The sequence below is a fragment of the Aquila chrysaetos genome, chromosome 5 (genome assembly GCF_900496995.4).
Source record: "Aquila chrysaetos chrysaetos chromosome 5, bAquChr1.4, whole genome shotgun sequence".
In the NCBI taxonomy this organism is placed as follows: domain Eukaryota; kingdom Metazoa; phylum Chordata; class Aves; order Accipitriformes; family Accipitridae; genus Aquila; species Aquila chrysaetos.
In genome coordinates, this window is record NC_044008.1 from 12282674 (window position 1) to 12303258 (window position 20585).

Below are 20585 nucleotides of genomic sequence, written 5' to 3' on the forward strand. Positions count from 1 at the left end.
TGCCAAACCACACTTCCTCAGTTAAGCCCCTTAAAAATAACTACATGTTTAAAGATGGCTGCATTTTCCTGAGAGACTTCAACCACAGACAACATGCTCACAAGACCACAGGGGCTGGAGAAGCCTCCATAAGGTTATTATTCCCTATATATACTAAATATTCTATATTTTTAAAAATCTGAAGCAATATCTACGCTAGTAGAGGGAGCTTCCTTGCGTAAGGCTAGAAAAAGCAGTTTGCCTGGATACTTTGCATGAAGAAATTAGAGGAATGGAGAACTGGAAAAGAAACAGAGGCTCAGATTGCTGAGGGACAAGACCGTCTTTCTCAGACAGTGGCAGGCCTGCAGGATTTCCTCCATTTTCTGCAGCGCTCCGACTGAGAAGCAGCCTCCTGACAGAACAGAGATGGAGTGGAGCCTTATTACAACTGCAGTGAAAACTGTGTGGATCCCACCACTATTGCACATAAATCCTCTTGTAGCTTTTTCTAGAGCAGTGGCCTAGGCTGACAACTTTCATCTCAAAACAAAGATTGATCAACCAGTACAGAGCATCTATAAGGAAACACACCTGCTGTCCACTCATCAAGTCAGAAAAGACAAACTTATTTGCCTCGACTAGCAAGCAAAGTTATGTAAATACTTCAAAAAAACCCAGTGTTGAAATTCCAAAAATTCTCCAATTGAAGGTGTTGGGAACAATGGTAAAGGAAGAATATTTAGGAATTAATCAATAATCAATTTATGCTAATTTTCATTTTACTGTTTCTTGCATAAAGTTTTTTAATTTACTCTTGACTTCGTATCTTCTCATTTTTACTACCTAGTTATCTCCACAGGATGGATGCAAAAAGATTTCCATCAGCACATTTAATGAAAAACATGTCTTTCAAGCAAGGCACAAAATTTAGATTTATTTATGTAATTTGATTGATCCCAATTTTTGTTTTACATTAAGTACAAAACCCAACTTGAACATAGGTGTAAATACAATTTCCACAAGGTAGTTCAATGAGATTTAAAATCAGTTATGTATCCAGAACCGTAAAGCACAATTAAAAGCAGCCCAGGATATACAGATTGCTTACCATAACTGCTGAAAGAGCTCATAATGTATGAATATATTTAACAACCTCCAGTAATAAGTTATCTCCTTTCTAACTTTTCATTTGAAACACATTTAGCAATTCTGTACCTAACACAGGAAGCATTAAAGAATAAGAAGTACAGATAAGTTTTAGTCAAGCTATCTGAGGCCTAAATGAAACACATACACAATCAAAAAATTAAATAACAGAACAATGACTTAAATATTTTGGTTGAACTTTTCTAAGAACATAAATGCTAAGATAATATAGAAAAAAAGCAACAGGTTCAAAGACTTATTTACTTCTCAAAGAACTTATGGTGTACTGTAGCTGCCTGAAATATTTTAACAATTATAGAAAATCATATTTCCAAGTTTGGTACGTTTGTATTTTCTAGATGACGTACATTTAAGACAACCATCCATGAACTTATTTACAAATAGAAGCTTATTTATTTTAAAATCTGTATAAAAAAAATCAGTTTTGGCACTACCCATAAGGCAATGGATGATATGTACCTAAGATAGCAAATCACATAATGAAAGCATAACCAGAAGAAAATCATATTCTTTAACTTATTATTTAAAGAAACTGTGATACTTTAATTATAATTAGAGGAAATTAAAGAATCAGCATTTGCAAGTCACTAAAGCACCCTATCCAAAATACTGAAGATTCTTTTTATTTCTAACAGGAAATTACTTTAATCTGTGAAGCCACTGTGCCATGTCTTGTGGGAGAACCTGATATTTCTATGGTTATTAAATTATCAAACTAGTTTTATTATCAGAAAATAGCAAAAAGTTTAAGGAGAACATGATTTTACTTCTTAAGTAAGCAGAGAAAATACTACTCTGAAGTCCAGCCTTTCTTAACGAGCTACAAAAAAAACCCCAAAGGTGATTTTGCCATTCACTCCGAGTAAAGACCACAGTTTCAAACTTTTTTTTTATTGATATGAATGGTTTTAACAACTTCCTTTTTGCATTTCCATCAGCTTCAATAATAGTTGAACCTTAAAATTCGATTTCTCAGTGTTGCCACATTTGCACTGCAAAGACTGCAAGCCCAGATTTCATAAACTGTGGATTTCATTTAAATTTAAAAAATAATCTTTGCATTTATCTTAAATTTATAAAAAGATTGTTTTTCAAAACTTAAGGCAAAAAACAAGTTTTATTGGTTATGTTTCTTTTAAGTCTGAGCAGGTGTACGAGGCTGTTTAAATATCAAAAAAGCTAATGCCATATACAGTATTACCAACAAAAGAAAAAGGCAGCATGCACCCTTAAGATGAAAAGGAAATTTAATTTTACAGGATGTTTAAATAATCCAAAGGCAAAAAGTGTCTGTCTCCTCTAAGAGTATCTTCATAAAACATGGAAATTTTAGAGGACATTGAGTTACTAAAATATTCCGTTCAACGTTTATACAAATACATTACTACAATTATAAGTTTACATACAATCAACTGACATCTCAGTGTTAACTAATTACTTAAATTTACAAGACAAACATAAATAAAGCTGTTAAAACAGGCAAGTACAGTACTGATCTATCATTCAGCACAATGTATTTTGTATTTCTTTCACCTTGAAAAGAACCAGATTAGAATTGTGCGAAGTCGTTCTCCAAACCTAGAAATAAAATAAAAGAGAATTAAGTATATCCATGTAGGTCTTACACAGCATGGGCATATTCCACATGCCTAAGTCCTGTTTTCAAGCATGTAATTTACCATTTAACAACCTTTTGTCTGTTCTCAGAAGAGGCCACAGTCTTTAAGGTTATTTTTAATAATGACATCAGTTACAGCATCAAAAACAAACTGCACATTTTTTGTGTCTGTGGCACATGTGAAGTGAGTGTAGATTTCTTTCGTGTCTTTTCTCTTGTTCAGATCTTCAAACTGACATTGAATGTAAGCAGCTGCTTCTTCATAAGTGTTTGATCCTAGAAGGAGAAAATTGCTCAGTAAGGTTTCAAACTGAGAAAGAACAAGATGCATACTATATCTTTGAAGGAAGTGGTTCTTTGGAAATAGTTAACCTAAACGTGAAGAGGAGTAATTCCACAGCCATTGCTTTAAGATACCATAAATAAATCTTGAAGGAAACTTTTTGGACACATTTTTAAGAATAAAAGCTAAGGACTCAATTCAATTCCAGCTGCAGGAAGAGTCTTGCCATTTACTTCAAGTGAAAGATGGAGTAAGTCATTAATGACCCACCACTGTTCCCTAGATTTTGTTTCCTTCATGCAAGTTACTTGCTTTCAATTTTTATGTTTTAAAAAGTTTGGGGTTTTCCCAAACTCAGAGACATTTGGCATACATGTTTCTCCTAAGCTTTTTACCTCCAACGTGCTATTTTCTGTACAATGAAGTTGTACAGTGAAAATGATACCTAAAAAAGCTAAGACTTGTTAAATGAAATCATCCTCTTTCGCTATGTATTTTCTGAGTAAGCCACCTACTTCTAACATGTAGGTACACTCCCAGTTCAAATAAACTCTCATGTATCCTCAGGGATTCCTGCTAGTGAAAAAAATTACACCTAAGTACAAAAACAGGAGGACGTCAGAAAAAAGAATGGGCTGAATAAATTAGGCTGAAAGGAGTTGCAGCAGTGACATGTAAATGCTATCAGTGGACCAGCATTATTTCACCTGGTTAGAAAGATGAATCTGACTTAGCACTATTTTATTTGTGATCCATAAACACCCCCCCCCCATCTTAAACTTTCTTTAATTTAAATATTTTAGATACCTAAACTCCTCGTGATTTGCACATCAAAAATGAGGTAATTTAACCAAAAATTACTTGACACCTGCAACCCCCTCCAATACCTGCATATTCAGGGTAGCAAATAGTGAGAGGACTCCTTTTGATTTTTTCTTCAAAAAGATCTTTCTTGTTCAGGAAGAGAATAATAGAAGTGTCTGTGAACCATTTATTGTTGCAGATACTGTCAAACAATTTCATGCTTTCATGCATCCGATTCTGTAATTGGAAAAAACACCTTGTATTTTAGCAGACTTTAGTAAAATCAGGATACATATTTTTGATATAGTTACAAGTTAACCAGATAAGTTACAAAACTAAGTTTCTAGCATACAGAATCACATTTTACCACAGGGAAATACAGAGAAGCCAAGACCACCACAAAGAACACTTTCATGAGTAGGGTTTAAGCAACTACTTTTTCTTTTTTTTTCCTCCCTTATTTCCAGGTTTAAGCTGTTTAATATTTTGGAAATTTTTGGTGGTTTGACATTTTGCAGTACAGATATTCTATAAGAGTTGCTGAGTTACCTGAATTTATCTTATACTGATTAGATCTTCTGGAAATTGAAAATTAAATTTTGCATCTAGCTAAGAATCCAGCATAAGAACGAAAAAAAAAAAGTACATAGAACTAGAGAATCAAGGGAGCAGGTTTTTTTCCCTCTTGCCCTAATTTTTAACTCGGTATAAAAATTATCCAACATGTAAGTACTTTGGCCAAGCTCCAGTCATTTAAGTAGCAGGATGTTAGCTATGACCTTCTTTGACTACATTTGACTTGACAGGTTTTTTTTAATTTCTCTTTCCTCCCCAAACTGTATTTTATAAGAAGTTGCAGAACATGAGGAAGAGCACAGAAGTTTGTTAATGAGTCTCACACAATAGATAAGCCTCCTTTTAGACCACTCAGTAAAAAGCATGCACTCTGTGCATACTGATATGGGAAGGAGTCACACCATGAAAGAGGAGAAAGGAGTGGAGGGTGTTGGAAAGGAGAAGGAAGAAAAAACTTTCTGCAACTAAGGAAAGAAATCAGAGAAACACATTTAGAAAGAAACAAAAACTGAAGACTGAGGAAGGAAAGGAAAACATGTGGTAAAGTAGAAACAGATAAGTCAAGCAATTTCTTATTATACACTTCTAACATACATTTTAGTCTCTTTATGGACATTACTGACAATCTAGCCTCATTAATTTACATGTCCTTTAAAACATGAAAGAGTGTAGCTGAAAAGAATACTTGTCTCATAGTATTCCTTCTGAGAATATGACAAAATACTTTGAAACCTGAAAGCATGAATTCTGTCACCATTTCTCTGAGACCTTTTACACAAAACCCATAAATCTTATAAAGCAGTAATAGTCTAAAAGATGTATTTATAGCTTTCTTTTCAAAGTTATTTAGTTTCTATCCAACAACTATTCCCTTCTTCAGCATTAAGGTACTTGCCATTTCCTCATCTTCAGCCAAGACCAAGTCATAATCACTTAATGCCACACAAAAAATAATTGCTGTAACACCCTCAAAACAATGAATCCACTTCTTCCGCTCTGATCTTTGGCCTCCAACATCAAACATTCTGCAAAAAAGAAGTGCAAAGCAGAGAATGAACTTTGGAATTTCTAGCTTTCTGAATGTTAACCAATAAAATCTGAAAGTATCAGCTGTGTAAGTCTGATCAAAAAATTTTCAAAAAGGCATTAAAATCTGCAACATTTATTACTATTTAATGTCTCAGTATATGAAAAAACCCCCCAATTTTAATAAAGCCTGAAAAGCTTTCCTATACATTTTACAAAAACTAATTATTTACAATACTATATTTCATTAACAAAGTTAACTGTAATCTATAAAAAATAAAAATAGTTAGCTTTACTACATGTAAACTAGATGAAAGCGTTATTCAACCTTTAGCCCAAATGAATAAAAAGTCTAAAATAATTAAAAGTATTGATCAACAGTGTAAGATTCCTTAAGAGCAGAGTGGTATCTGTTTTAATATTTGGAAATAATGCAATACTATGGAAGTTGGATACAAGTAACACTGACTATTAGTGTTGTTTTAGTATTCTGAATATAAATATATACAATCTAACTTCCACTTTTTCAAATTTAATCTGGAATCTCCAAATCCTGGAGGGTTTCAGCTCCTCTCTCTATTAAACCAAACTGCAACTTGATCTATTTTTCAATTGTCCCTGTTTAAATGGGATATTTTTTTTAAGAGATGCTAAAGTTATTTTCAAAATTCTCTTAAAAGACAAAATAAGCATTACATAATAAGAAACAATTTTCCTCTCCAATAAATGCATTTTTTGAAAATGCAGTTAAGTGGGAAAACTGAGCTATAAAGATGAGTCTTGTTTCTTTGGAATTCTTAGCTTAGCAGAAATAGAGCAATAGGAAAAGACCACATTCCAGAGCTTAACAGCAGATGATCAGCAAATTAGCATGATATGAATGAGTTTGCTTTTCTCTGCTATCTAAATGCTTTAAATGGCCATTTACTATTATGGGCTACAGCCACTCTGAAAGACAGAACTTTCATTAGACTTCATTAGGAACTTCAAGTATTTTGCAAGCCAAATAAATAGCATCCCGATACAATGAACAGTAAATCATGGTGTGGGGGGACAGGACCAACACCAAAAAAAATAAAAACCAGACAGAGTGGTATCCTGAAATTGACACATACATCATAGGATCTTCTCAGAGATAACACAGACTTTTTTTCTACCTGTCTCTTTCCTATCACAGAAAAAGAATACTGTTGTCTCAAATTTTTGCCACGACTTATGGCTTCAGAACAATGCACATGTGTCACATATTACTTCCCTCACTATGTTAGTCAATATTCTATCATGCACAAATTTAGTTTTTCCTCCTACTTACAAGCAAATGCAATTATTCCTTTTAAAAGAGGCCTGACTTGTCTTCAGGGGTTTTCACAAATAATTTTAAATTTTTCTATATTGTCACAAAAAAAGAGCTAGAATTCTGCAGGTATATAAATGTTCAAATGGGAGGAGGAAGAGAGAAGAGAAAGAACAGAGGACAGACCAGTTCTTACATCACCATCCTCTTTGCTCTAAGTAGTAGAATGGCCAGCTCTACCATGAAAGCCTTATTTGGGTAAAAATGTCATACAAAATGGAAGAGAAATCCAGACTGGAACAACAATTGTTAAGATGCATAGTTAAAATTCTTGCAAAGGTATTCCAGCATGGCCTAAAATAATTCAGAATTATATTGGTAATAAGGCTATCACACTGAGGGCTTTTGATAGACAGTAAGGCATATAGGGTTGAACAACAACAAATCTCATTCTTTACAGACCAGAACAGAAGACAGAAATTAACTCAGAAACTGAACAACAAAATTGCTCCTTTTATTTGTTTGTGGACACCAGCTTCTAAGGAACATGAGAAATTAAATGCTTTATACTGATGGCAGTACTGTAATATCAATCTGCATGGGTCTCACCTAGTTCAATAATATCTTATGACACTGCTCAACGCAAAAATATTATTACTAAGATGGTAACCGAGAGGTACTAGAAAACATGGCATAACTTCCTGTATTAATAAAAAACTGTAGTAAAAACTATTCTTTCAAAGAATAGCAAAAATATGTAAAGAAAATAGGTCTGCACAAGAGGCATTGTATAGTTTTGGCTTGTTCAGACTATGTTGCTAGCAAGTATCCTGGGAAGGGAGGGAAAATGCAGAAGACAGACAACTTCTAGAACGTAGAAGTGTAATTTCCAGTTTGTACTCGCAGATACTGATTTTAGCCAGAAACGTTTGCTTCAGTTCAGAATAGCCTCTCTGCCAGTGGTGTATTTCACCAGTGATGCTTGTCTCTTTTGGAGGTTGTCTTTCTAACTGTGCACCTAAACTCCCAGTTCTTTATGCAAACCATCTTTTTGCACTCATCTTTGAAATTTTTATATACTAAAATCTAGTACTGGATGAAGTTTTGGCATCACAGTTTCACAGTGAACACCTCAACAGCAAGTAATAAGAACCTGATGGATTGTTTTATGTAATGAAGCTTCTTCTCCATATGGTATCAGTACAGAGAAATATAGGCATACAGAAAAAAAAACCAAACCAAAACAAAAAACCCCCAACTATTTGGCACACAAAATTCTTAAAAAAAAGATAAGGCTGCAAGTATCTTTAAGAAAAATCAGCCATTCTGAACAAAGTGGTCTTAAAGTTCACAAGCTTTCCATCTGCCCTGTTAGAAGTCATACTGAGACCTGTTAGGTCACAGTCCCAAAAGACTGAAACACTCATAAAAGCTGCTTAATCTGCAGATAAATTTTAAAAAGTTTTGTAAGAATGATTTACAGATTCAACTTTCCAATATGGGAGAGTAACCTGGTTTTGGCTGGGATGGAGTTCATTTTCTCTCTAGTGTCTGGTATAGTGTTATGTCTTGGATTTAGTATGAGAAGAATGTTGATAACACACTAATGTTTTCAGTTGTTGCTCAGTAGTGTTTATACTAAGTCAAGGATTTTTCAGCTTCTCATGCCCAGCCAGCAAGAAGGCTGGAGGGGCACGAGAAGTTGGGAGGGGACACAGCCAGGACAGCTCACCCAAACTGGCCAAAGGGGTATTCCATACCATGTGACGTCATGCCCAGTATGTAAACTGGGGGGAACTGGCGGGGGGGTGGGGCGGGTTGCTGCTCTGGAACTAGCTGGGCATCAGTCAGCGAGTGGTGAGCAATTGCATTGTGCATCACTTGTTTTGTATATTCCAATCCTTTTGTCATTATTATTGTCATTTTATTATTGTTATTATTATCATTACTAGTTTCTTCCTTTCTGTTCTATTAAACTGTTCTTATCTCAACCCGTTTTACCTTTTTCCTTCCGATTCTCTCCCCCATCCCACTGGGCGGGAAGGGGGAAGTGAGTGAATGGCTGCATGGTGCTTAGTTGCTGGCTGGGGTTAAACCATGACAGAGGGTGTGCACACAGGGTTGTGTGCAAGTCCATCTTTTAAGCACTTGCCTCAGGTGCTAAAATTCATAGCACCATCCATGGTTTGTTACTCAAAAGAACCGTATTTTGTTTATGAAAGGTAAGTCAGAGTCTACAATGAACTAAAAAGAAATACAAGGCAATGCTGAAAGAATTGAAGTTTGTAACAGCTGAATCTACCCCCCTTATCTAAAGAATGAAGGAATTAGAGAAATGCTTTAATGACTTTCCATTATTTTAAGAAAACAGACTTCTCCAATGTGATTACAAGGTGACTATGCCACATTAAGACAACTTACTTCATTGAACTAAATGTAAAGCATTAAAGACACTTCTCCAGTCACCACTCTACTAAGCTGTGTTACTTAGATATATTAAATGGGTAGCTTTCTGAATAGTTTATCTGCAATTGTGCAAATTTAAGGACTTATGCAGGGTCCTTTCATTAGCACAATATGTTTCTGAAAGCTAGTGTTGCCAGATGTGCTATGTTCTGCTTCTTTCAGACTATTTAAACAAAGAACGTGATTCTAGTACCCATACAAAATGTGATACGGGCCAAAAGGACACCGGATATTTATTATGATTGCTTTCACTTCTTTTTTAAGGTTACACAAGTTGTTCATTTCAGTCCCCAGTCTTGTGAAAGACTCTGAATTTGACAAATATTTTTTTGAAGCAGGATGTTTACAAAAGTATGATACATATATGGGAAGTCTCACATATTACATACTTATTAAAATGGACCTGGATTTTTTATTATCCCCCTTTCCTGTTTTCTCTGGGCTGTAATATTGCAGAGGGGCAGGTAGATTAAAAAAACCTACCGATTTAATGTTACTGTACTATATGACTAGGTAGACTGCACTTGAAAGGATTCAATTACAGTTATTTTTAGAAATCTTCAAGTGATCTGAGTTAATAAATTCTTATTAAAAAAAACCACAGTAAAAATAAGTAGAGAAGGGAACAAATTAGAAGAAAAACAAAGACCCTTCACTTTCTGATCAAAAACTGTCAGAAACATCATAATCTCTAAAGAGGTCTTCTACTTGGGTATACTATTGTGCAAGTGACAATGCTCATTGCCCATTTAATGTTGTACGATGGAATAATACCATCTTAAAAACATTTTAAAGATTATTCCTGTTAGAATTTAAAAATGAAAAAAGGATTCCTTAAAAATGTTCCTTACCTTCAGGATATCACCCTATATAAATGCAAGTCAGCTACCTACTCCTACTTAGTTCTCAAATAATTAGTGATGGCTGTACCCATAGGAAGATATTTTCTACTTGTATACCTTAATTAATACCTTAAATTTTAGTCGTTACTTCTGTCAATTATATAATTTTTAATTTTTTTTATTTTTGTTTTATAATTTTGTACTAAGACCTGAATTTCCATAAGAATTTGTTAAATTATCAGAACATTTCTACAAAATAAGGGTTTTTTTGAAGACGAAAGTAGTAAATCATCAGACTCAACTTCTGAAACAGTCTATAGAAACAGGATGAAGAGGACTTGCTATTTGCATTTTAGATTGAATCAATAATCAAAGCTATGCTAAGCACTTTATAGAGAAGGCTGAAATAAGGCTCAACCTCAAAGAATCTAAACACAAACTGCAAAACAGGAAAGATAATGAAAAAAATTGAAGTACCGAATATTGCACAGCTAGTCATGTTTATGTAGCCTCATCTTGGTATAATCAAGCCTTTTATGCCTTTAGTTCATCATAAAAGTTCTTTTCAACATTATGTAAGAATGTACTTCTTCAAGCCCTTCCAATAACTCATTAAGCCTATCTCCTAAGGAACCTAAAACTTAAACACCTGTTGTACAGGTGTTTAAATATACAACATTAGAGCTAAATACTTCCAAAGGCCTGTCAAAGTTACACACTTTACAGAAGTGTAATCATATGGTCCTTGTAACAGTACTAATAATCAGTACAGACTGGAAGTAGCTACCTGCATACAAATTCATTGAGAGTGTAGAAGAATTTAAACGCATCTACAATAGGGAACTGAACAAGAAACATTAGAAAGGGAGTGAGAAAATGGATAGCTCCTCAGAATACTGAAGACCTCTCTTGAGGCTTGGTAAGGACTATTCTCCTTAGGTTTGCAAGAGATTCATTCCCATTTACCAGCTATTATTTTATGGATGAATACGAATTTTGTATACTTAAATCCTAAAACAAGGAAATGAAATATATTTCCACAGTACAGATGGCCATGAAGCATCCATATTACAGTACTTGCTATGCATTTATATGAAAAAAAAGTATTTTCCATGAAGATACTAAACAAATATATTGTATAGACATGCTGACAACAATCTCTGCACAATCTAAATGCAGATGCAATGTGAGTTTTACTGAGTTTTCTTCTCATTCTTCCTGATCAGTAGGAGGTAGAATATTATTACTTTTATACTATCCTATGCTTTTATCATGAATGTCTTCGGACATAAAATGTTCAGCGTATTAACATTATCTCGTAAATCCTGCACCACAGGAAATGTAAGTCACATTCTTTCATCACTAAATAAAGCGTGAATAAATGTCGTACCTTAAAGTACAACACATACTTGAATTCAGTTCTTCACGAAAATTGATTTACTCTTTCATACAATACCAGCAAACATTTATAAGACTCCAGCTCTCCAACTGAATTTAAAGGGAAGAATCTGATAGAAGAACAACTATTTAACATGGCAGAAAATGGAATATTTTGAGATTTAACTTACATATAAAATATCTTTACAAAAAGCTTCCGATAAAACCAAAGCATTTATTACTTAATATCTGCATATTTATTCTGAGTTATTACAGGAGTTCCAACAACTCCCACATCCCTTCAGAAAACTAAGCCAAGCATGAGGAATTTTTTTCAGGAAAAGGGGGGGGGGAGCAAATCAAAGTTGTCATTAGACAAATTTGTTAAATTACATCATTGAAAGTTGATCTTCTAGAACTTTACGGAAACCATAACAGACAGATGCACACACAGCATGATTTACATACTTAAAATGAAGATCTTTGAAAGTAAAGTGAGTTTCCACTATTCCTGTAGTTTTCACTCTAGTCCTGAGAACGTCCTGTTGCGTTGGAATGTAGCTGGTTTGTGCTATCCTGTCCAAGTCATTCAAGTAACTGAAGGTAAAAATAAATACTGCTTTCAGTTATTCATAAAACAGTAGCAAGATAATCACAAAGATTTACAAAAGTAGTTCTAGGTCCATTCTTTATATTGTGCTTGATTTATTTTATAAAATAGCTTTCTCTGAGAAGACAAAAAGCAAGACACATTATTCCCCTCAATTTTCCAAGTTTTTTTTGAAATAAGCTTTATAGAGACACAAAGGTATTTCATCCTAGAAGAAAGAAAACTTATGCAATTGACTCCACTACAAAGAATTCTTCTTTTGAAATCCCAAAATGCAAACATGGTTCCACGTACACCAATGTTATTAGCACTAACTAGAAGAACACCTTCATCTTTGTAACCTACTGAACTACAAGTTACTTTGAACTATAACCAAAGCCCCAAATTACCCTGGATTTGATAATAGGTATGAAAAGAAGAACTCAGTGTTGCAGTCAGAATTAATAAGTTTAAGAAAATGCTTGATACATAACAATTAACTTTCTATTGAGAATTTCTAATTGCACACATATTTTACAATAGTATAATTTCATTGCCAGAATTCTTGCAATGCAGGCCAAGAAGCCCAGCATTTCTAAAAACCATACAAATCTTATTTGTGCTTTTCCCATAGTAAATAGGGAAGGCATTATGTTCTTTTTTCAGTGTAACCAGAAGTTAGCAATTTTAAGGATACAATTGTATGGCTAGAAGAACAGTTTTCTTATGAAACTGGAGGCAGAGGTATCTAAAAGAACAAAATAGAACAGAGGAGGCTACCAGAGGAAAGCAAGTGATCCTCCAAATTAAGTGCTCCATTTTGAAGAAAGTTTATACAAGTGCTGTCTCTTAAGTCAAGAGATTGTCACCATGAGCTCAACTTGTTGCCATCTACCCTCAGTACCCTTAGAACAACTTCAGCAAATATGTATCAAAAGAACACTGATACTTCCAGCATGATTGTTACAATTTGATCACATTTCTATTCATTCAGCATGCCTATAATTACATTACTCCAGCTGTCCTCTTCTCACAGTTAGCTTACCCGCATGTTGTTTATTTGTGTACAGCTACTCTGAAGTACCACCTCATTTTAATGAAAGTGAGAAACACCTTCAAACACTACCAATTAATTCAGAATGACAAAGCTTTAAAATATTGCCCTATAAGGCCAGTATCACTGCTATGCCATTCTTTACCATGTTACCTCTCCCATGATGGACTCTTCCTTGACTGACTTCCATTACTTCCTGCCACCACATCTTATTTCTCACACCCTTGATTCCTTACTATTTTATTTTTTTAATGAAGTACCCTAGCATAGAAGGCACATCCTGATTGTTACCTTTGCTCAACACATTTCTAACAGAGACCGTTAATTAAGAAAGAAAATGCAGCAATGCTGAATCATAGGAGAAACTCTATTATGAACATGAAAGTAGTATCCTTAGTAATACAGATCCACATCACATAATCAAGTTTCCTAGACATGTTCAGATACTGAACAGGTACTTGAGTCATGTTTTTTTAATAAAAATGCTATTAAAGCACCTTAAAGCATTTTTTGTCTTCTTCAAGAGGAAGAAACAACTGGTCACAACATGACTCCAACTCATAATTATACCACACCTATTCCTTTCCAACCTTGAACCTAGAGCTGGAGTATTTTGACCCAAGGAGACAATATCTTTGTCCAGATACTTCTAAATTTTCCCTCTACATAGGAGCAGAATTCCTCAAAAGATGAGACTTCCCTTATATTCTTTTAGCTACTACTTACAAGACAATCTTGTTTGTCACACAGTACTTACTAGGCAGCAGAGTCATTAAGTTGGTATTCTCTAGATCTGTTGAAACAAGCTTGAACCCCACTGTCTTTCCACAGTCTCTTGATAACTCCAGCAAGCTCTGCAGTCATAAATCCTTCTTCTGCTGCTCCAGCTAACACAAAGAGTTGACGAGCATCATCCTTTAGGATGTAAACAGAAAGTGGAGACACAAACATTGAGAAATACAACAGAGGTATTAGCACCTAAGAACTATATTCAGCACATAAGTTACTTTCTTAACCTGGTAAACACAAACGTAACCAAACAAAAAAATGTGAAGAAAAACAATTGGGTTTAGTGTTCTGCACAGGACATTAATTCCCACATTTTTCAACAGAAAAAGACCAGTAAACCAAATTTCTCATTAGCTGATGAAGCTTCTTCTGGTCTGTTTATAACTTGAACTAAGCTTCTAAACAGAAGCAGTAACATATTTTGTGCTCAAGTCTCAAGTTAACCTTATTTGGTTATCAAAAACCACAAAATGAATAGAATGGTTACAATGCATACTAGAACCTTCAGAAATGCAGATGTATATTGATTGACTGAAGAAAAACACATTAATCACTTAAGCTTCAAAAAGCAATTTTGTTTGAAAGTGACAAATGATCATTTCTTCCCAAATCATGCATCAGGAAATAGAAAAATACTTTCCAGATAAATCAGTTACAAATATCCATTACCTTAATTATTCTACAGAGACCAAGTTTTCTTGGTAATGCGATATCAAGCAAACATTAAGATTTTTAAGAGAGCAAATGCTAGATTTTAAGACTATATATAATGACTGCCTTTGAGAGTGAGCCTAATGGAGTACAGGATGTCAGTCCACCAGTCTCCTTTAACAGAATTTGACCAGCTGGCTATCTTCATCCAATTTTGACTGAGGAAAGAAACCTAAAAATGTTAGACCTGTAAGGCACTGGAAAAAGCAGAGAGCAGCTGGGTAGAGGAAAGAGATCCACATTAGCACTCTCCTGTGGGTAGCTGCTTGACCTTGGTTATTAGCTATATGTGATCTAATGCCAAGGTATGTCAGCGAGAAAAATCAGCATACTTGTGGCTTGTAACTACTACCCACAGTGTGTACTGTTTATCCAATAATTAAAAGAAAGAGAACAGATGATACTGGACAGGAGGAAGGAGAAAAGAGAGACTTAGGCATATCAGCTGGGAACTGAAAGTATTTCAAGAAAGAGAAGGATTAAAAAAAGGAACATATAAAGTTATTCTCACAAAACAGTACGTGAAGATACAGAGCCAAATCTGTAGAAAAATCCAGATCTGTCACCTTTGCTGTTCAAACAATAAGCTGTGAAAAAAAACCATGGATGGTCAGGATAAGCACAGAAAGTAGTCATTGTTCTAAAGATATTGTCCTCTGTAGACTTAAATAATCAAAGATTATGACAGCTAACAGGGAAATTCTTTACAGATGGATTGAGTAATACTGATATTCACAGCTTGAAAACAAAAAGCGTGCAAGTTCAGTCAACTCAAGGCAAGCTTGAAGAGATTTATATATATCTATATGTATACATATGTAGTTATACATATGAACAACAGGTATCTGATATATAGCTCAAAAAGACTTTTGTAAGCTAGAGTAGTGACAATCTAAAAATGAACTTTTATCAAACAAATTAACAGAATGCTGACTACTGTACACGCGCAGGGCAGTGTGGACAACTAATAAAAATTCAATGGATTGCACTAATAATTACATAAAAAAAACAGAGCAGTAAAGATCAAAGGGTTGAATAGTCAGATCTCACAGACTGTAGTTTAAGCTATATGCCTGCATAAAAGAAATCTGAATGACAATTCTGGTCTTGAATATTGTTTGTGTATGCAAATGCCAAGGACCTACAACTCATAAAAGCAGCAGATCTTGAAGAAGAGCCAAGGCACATGGTGTAAACAGCTTAGAAACTGACTGTCAATTCTGTCATGAATGATTACACCATTTTATACCTAACATAGTCTGACTTTCAAACATACAAAATTTACTCTGTTTCGAATAGCTCTAATCTCTACATGGTCTAAAATGAGGGGGAGAGGGAAGGGGAAGTGGAACAAGAGAATCAATTTCAGCTTTTTAAAAGCCTAAACGTTCAAATTAAAAGTGGTCTCTGTTTCCCCCATACTTCCTTTTCTAAGGATAGCAAGTACTACAGACACCCCAAGTGAGGTAGTATGCAATGATCGAGTCCTATTTTCATTATTAACCAATGCTAGATACTTTCCTTTACTTATACTGGAATGGGGCAGCTTCCTCTCTAGGTGTCACTATTTTTATATCAGATTTCATAAGTGAGATAATGTAAAGAAACTAATTTAACCATCTCTCTAGCTAATTACAGTAAATCTCACATTTAGAAAGTGGTCCATAGTCCTTTAAAGCACATTCACTAAATGTCTCTCGAAACACAGTTTCTACTTTAGTACTGAAACATCCTGTAGGACAAAGGAAGATACACCAATCTTGAGACTGACCATTACTGAGGCTGCTGGTATAATCTGTGCTCCCTTGATTCAAGAGCTTTAAAAAAGAAAACATTCAACTCACTGCTTTACCATTAGTCTTATGACAGATATAAGAGTATATGACTTTCCAAACAAACTTATCCCATTTAGAGTAAAACCCTCAGAAATTACCCTCAGAAATGAAAAGAGCCTGAATGCAACAGTTTTCATCAGGAGTTACAATTTTGAGCTTTTTTTTTTCCTGAAAAATGACAAAATTACAATGAAATAGAATAAAATTTAAAAGGCTATACTGTAATAAGCGAGGAGCAACCATACTTTTTTTTTTTTTTAAGTGAGACTGATGTATAACACAAGCTCTGAACTCCTTTCTTCATTTCTGATTTCACAATTGGCAAAAATCTAGTACTGACATTCCATGGCAGTGTTGCTCTGAAAAAAGAATTTGGACCATCAAGACCTGCCTAAGTGCAAAGGGATGGACAGCTGTATTAAGATGACCCCTGGCAAAAGTTTGCCTCATCATTTATATAGCTCTCTGAAGTCAAGAAACTCAGACGACTTCAAATTGATATCATATATAAAATAGCCCTCAAAATCTTCTTGTTAGTCATTTTATCTGCTAACACCTAAATTTACTCCTCCTCCGTTTTCTCTTACTATGTATTTAGTAACATGAGTCTACCATCTGCCTCTTTCCAACATTAACTGCCAGACTCCAGAGAGGACTCCACTGCACAAATACTGAACTAACATGCGGTAAGATACTGTTGCTGCCCTGGAAAACTTTGGTCTTAAGGGAAGACAACAGCAAACATGAGAACAAATGTAGAGAGGAATAATCAATGGAAACAAAGCTTTTACTAGTTATGTTTACAATTGAAGAGGTTTCAGGTAGAATTAACATATGTACATAAAATAACGATTATCAAAGAGCAAAATGAAAATCAACTAATAATTCTCAACTGCCAATCAGATTTAGACTTCAGATACACCTTTATGACCCACTTTACATGATCTTATGAATGTTTGTCTTCCTTATGACAACCATACATAATGCATTTCACAAGGTCACTGAAGGTATACTCTCTAATATTTATAAATTGCTTTTTAAGCAATCAGTAAGATCTTAAACACAAGACTGTGTCATGAAAGAAGAATTTACATACCGTTTCTTATTTTTCAAGACCCTCCTCTCCTGCCAAACTGTAATTCAACCTTAACATGACAGAAAGAACTTAACCGTAACAAAATATCCCCCTGACTACCTTACAAACTTATTTCAATACATGAACAGCAAAAAAAATTTCCTCCATCTTTCCTGCAAGACAGACATAATGCGGGCTAGTTCCTGCTTCAGAAACTGTACTCATGAGCATTCCATACTCTGACATTGATTTCTATGGAAAGAAAATAAAAGCACACATCCTGAACTAAGTTTCAATCCTATTCAGACTAACAACTTTGGTGATCAATTTCAGCACTGCAACTGAAAACAAAGCAAAACCACTTAAACTAAGCATTTTAGGGAGAGATTCAGGGAATCTAACCTCCTGACCAGATGCGGATGTAATCAGGGTCACCACAGGTAAGAGTATAAGGTTAGGACTGGAGAAACAACAAGCCAAAAGAATCAATTCTGCAGACCAGCTTCAATAGGTGGAATGGCAAATAGACCCATCAGGGGTTTGTATGCGAGACATTAGATGAAATGAGATGGAAAAGGTGTGGAAAAGCTTAGAAAAAGGTTTCCTATTTCTTGGGAAAAATCCTTAATCTATGTGGTATCATGAAAAAATGGGATACCAGTAACAGGGCTATAGCCATGTCTCTGTTTTGAGTAAAATAAAGTCCTCCACACTGGAAATCAGTATGAAACAGGATCAAGCTCAGAGGCTGGAAATGTTTTAGGCACCGCTGTGCCTATGACCTAATAGAGAAGTGCAGACAGTAGCTAGATGCCTACCTATTTAAGCTGTGTTTTTTAAGGAACACAAAGATGCCTAACTTAAATGACTTACAGATCATAACAGCCCACAAGTCCATACAAATAAAAAGACATGACTGCATAGTTTAATGCTTTTCAAAAACTCCCTAAGACTCAGATGTTTGGTACTCCAAATTTAGATAGAATTTGGAGAACTGTATCTAAATCAAATAGTTGTTATGAATCAACCCAGCGCTGATTGCTCTGTAGGTCACTTTGCCATGTAACAACCAGTGCCATTTAGTTTTCAATCAACCTTTTTATCCTACAAAGATTTTTGGATATCAAGAGGGTTTTTTCAGGAAATAACAACAGACAAAAATTGAAAATGAATGGATATTTCAGCTGTATATCTGTGTGTGCACTTCAATACTCACAGCCCTGGTTGGATCACCAAAGTCTATTTTCAACCTCCCCATTGCTCTAATGATAGCAATAATGGACTGAATGGTGTTACTGTAGACAACAGCTTTGTACTGTTTACATTCTTCTTCTGAATAACCAGCTTCATGGATAATCCTACAGAAGGAAAAAAAAAATAAATTCTCTATTCAAAGAAACAAAGAATTTCTCTATCGTAGTATTAGACCATACTTACTTCATTTGTTTGACAATTGTGCTTTTCCCTGATTCACCAGCTCCTGAAAAATAAATGTGTGAATATTCATTAGAGTAGACTTTTATTAATCTTCAAAACTACATTTAGTTTCTACACTTCAAATACCTAACCAATATAAAAACCTTCAATAGTTAAAAGTACATTTGTTACAAACTGATTTTTAGTATCAAAATACAAGTGTCTCGAGCTGGAATTTTCAAAATCAAGACATTTTAAGAACAAATCATTCAGCTCTAAAAAGTCGTTGCCTTTTTTTTTACAGAAGTGAGCATAATCTTTACACAGTCTGCTGGTGTTTCTAATGCAAAGAGATGATCAGTTGTTCAACTTCAAAGGGGTCTTAAGTTCAATTCCTCTAACTGCCCTTTAATCAACATCTAACCTAAAACCTCCTTTATAAGTTCTTCACACCATATTAATGGTCTTCAGTGTTGCAAATGAACATCTTCAAACTCTTCAAGGTTCTAGCCCTTGTAACAATTTTTTGGCCCTTGCAAGAATAAACTAACACTAACATAGTCAGACTACTTCTTGTTGGATTGCATGAAGTTTGCAAGACATGCTGATACCATTCTCAGTGCTCAACAAATTAAAAAAAAAAAAAAACCCCAAAAAACCACACAACATTAAAATACAAAGCTTACAAAACCAATTCGTATGTCTGTCAGCAAGACGGGGAAAAAAAATTACAGTTTTTGCTGTCTCAACAACCTTAATTTACTTCACCTCCACTTTCTTTAGTCTGCTTATTTCTCTGAAAAAATTATGGAACTCTTCGAGTTGTGACCTAACCCCTTTAAACAGCACACTCCCAGTTTGTCTCTGACTTGTGCTGAATTATCACTCTTACAATTCCTCTTTCTCAATATGGTTTTGCAGAAGTGAGTATAACCTTCACACAGTCTACAGGTGTTTCTAATGCAAATAGATCGATCACCAGTTGTCCAATTCCAATACAACCAAAGAAAACTCTCTTCTTTAGAGGTCACTGTGACCACAGGAAGCCACTGATAAAGACTGTATTTATTAATCTTCAAAAAAGGGCAAGAAGGGGGATCCGAGCCATTATGAGACAGTCAGCCTCACTCTGATCCTCAGACTAACTATATAGCAAATACTCCTGGGAGTCATTTCCAGGCACATGAATGAAAGGAAGGTGACTGGGAATTGCCATCACGGATTTACAAAGTGCAAACTGTGCCTAAATTGATAGCTTTTCACGAGGAAACAGCTGGTTTTGGGCATGAAGGACACCAATGGATCTCATTTACTTTGACTCTAATAAGGCTTCCAATGCCACCTCCCATAGCATCCTTGTACCAAACTGGATAAATATCAACTGCAGGATGTCTGAAAATCTACCTAGACAACCAGACTTAAAGGCTTGTGGTCAACAGTTTAAAATCTAACTGGAAGCCAGTTAGAAGAGGCAATCTTCAGCAGATGATACTGGGCTAATACAGTTTAACATCTTCATCAATGACCTGAAAGCCAGGATGGAATGCACCCACATCACGTCTGCAGACGACATCAGCCTAGGAGGCCAGGAAGTGGTCATGGTGCTGGAGAACAGAGGTGCTATTCAGAGGGTCCTCAACAAGCTGGAGGACTGAGCTGACAGGAATCTCATGACAGTGAA

General features: G+C 35.0%; 1 protein-coding gene across 3 annotated transcripts in view; it reads right to left on the reverse strand.

The window, feature by feature from the left end:
• Nucleotides 1-889: 889 nt before the first annotated feature.
• GNAI1 (G protein subunit alpha i1) overlaps nt 890-20585 on the reverse strand; it is a 38638-nt gene continuing 18942 nt past the window's right edge. The window contains exons 2-9 of one of the 3 annotated variants that reach the window (XM_030014332.2): nt 18926-18968; nt 18705-18846; nt 13836-13993; nt 11904-12032; nt 5326-5455; nt 3938-4091; nt 2840-3043; nt 890-2727 (exon numbers count right to left, since the gene is read on the reverse strand). In XM_030014332.2, coding sequence (XP_029870192.1) covers nt 2853-3043; nt 3938-4091; nt 5326-5455; nt 11904-12032; nt 13836-13993; nt 18705-18846; nt 18926-18968 — 947 coding nt within the window. In that variant the 3' untranslated portion in view covers nt 890-2727; nt 2840-2852. Of the gene's footprint in view, nt 3044-3937; nt 4092-5325; nt 5456-11903; nt 12033-13835; nt 13994-18704; nt 18847-18925; nt 18969-20585 lie in introns of all 3 variants that reach the window. The other 2 variants (XM_030014331.2, XM_041123646.1) reach the window with 2 other exon arrangements.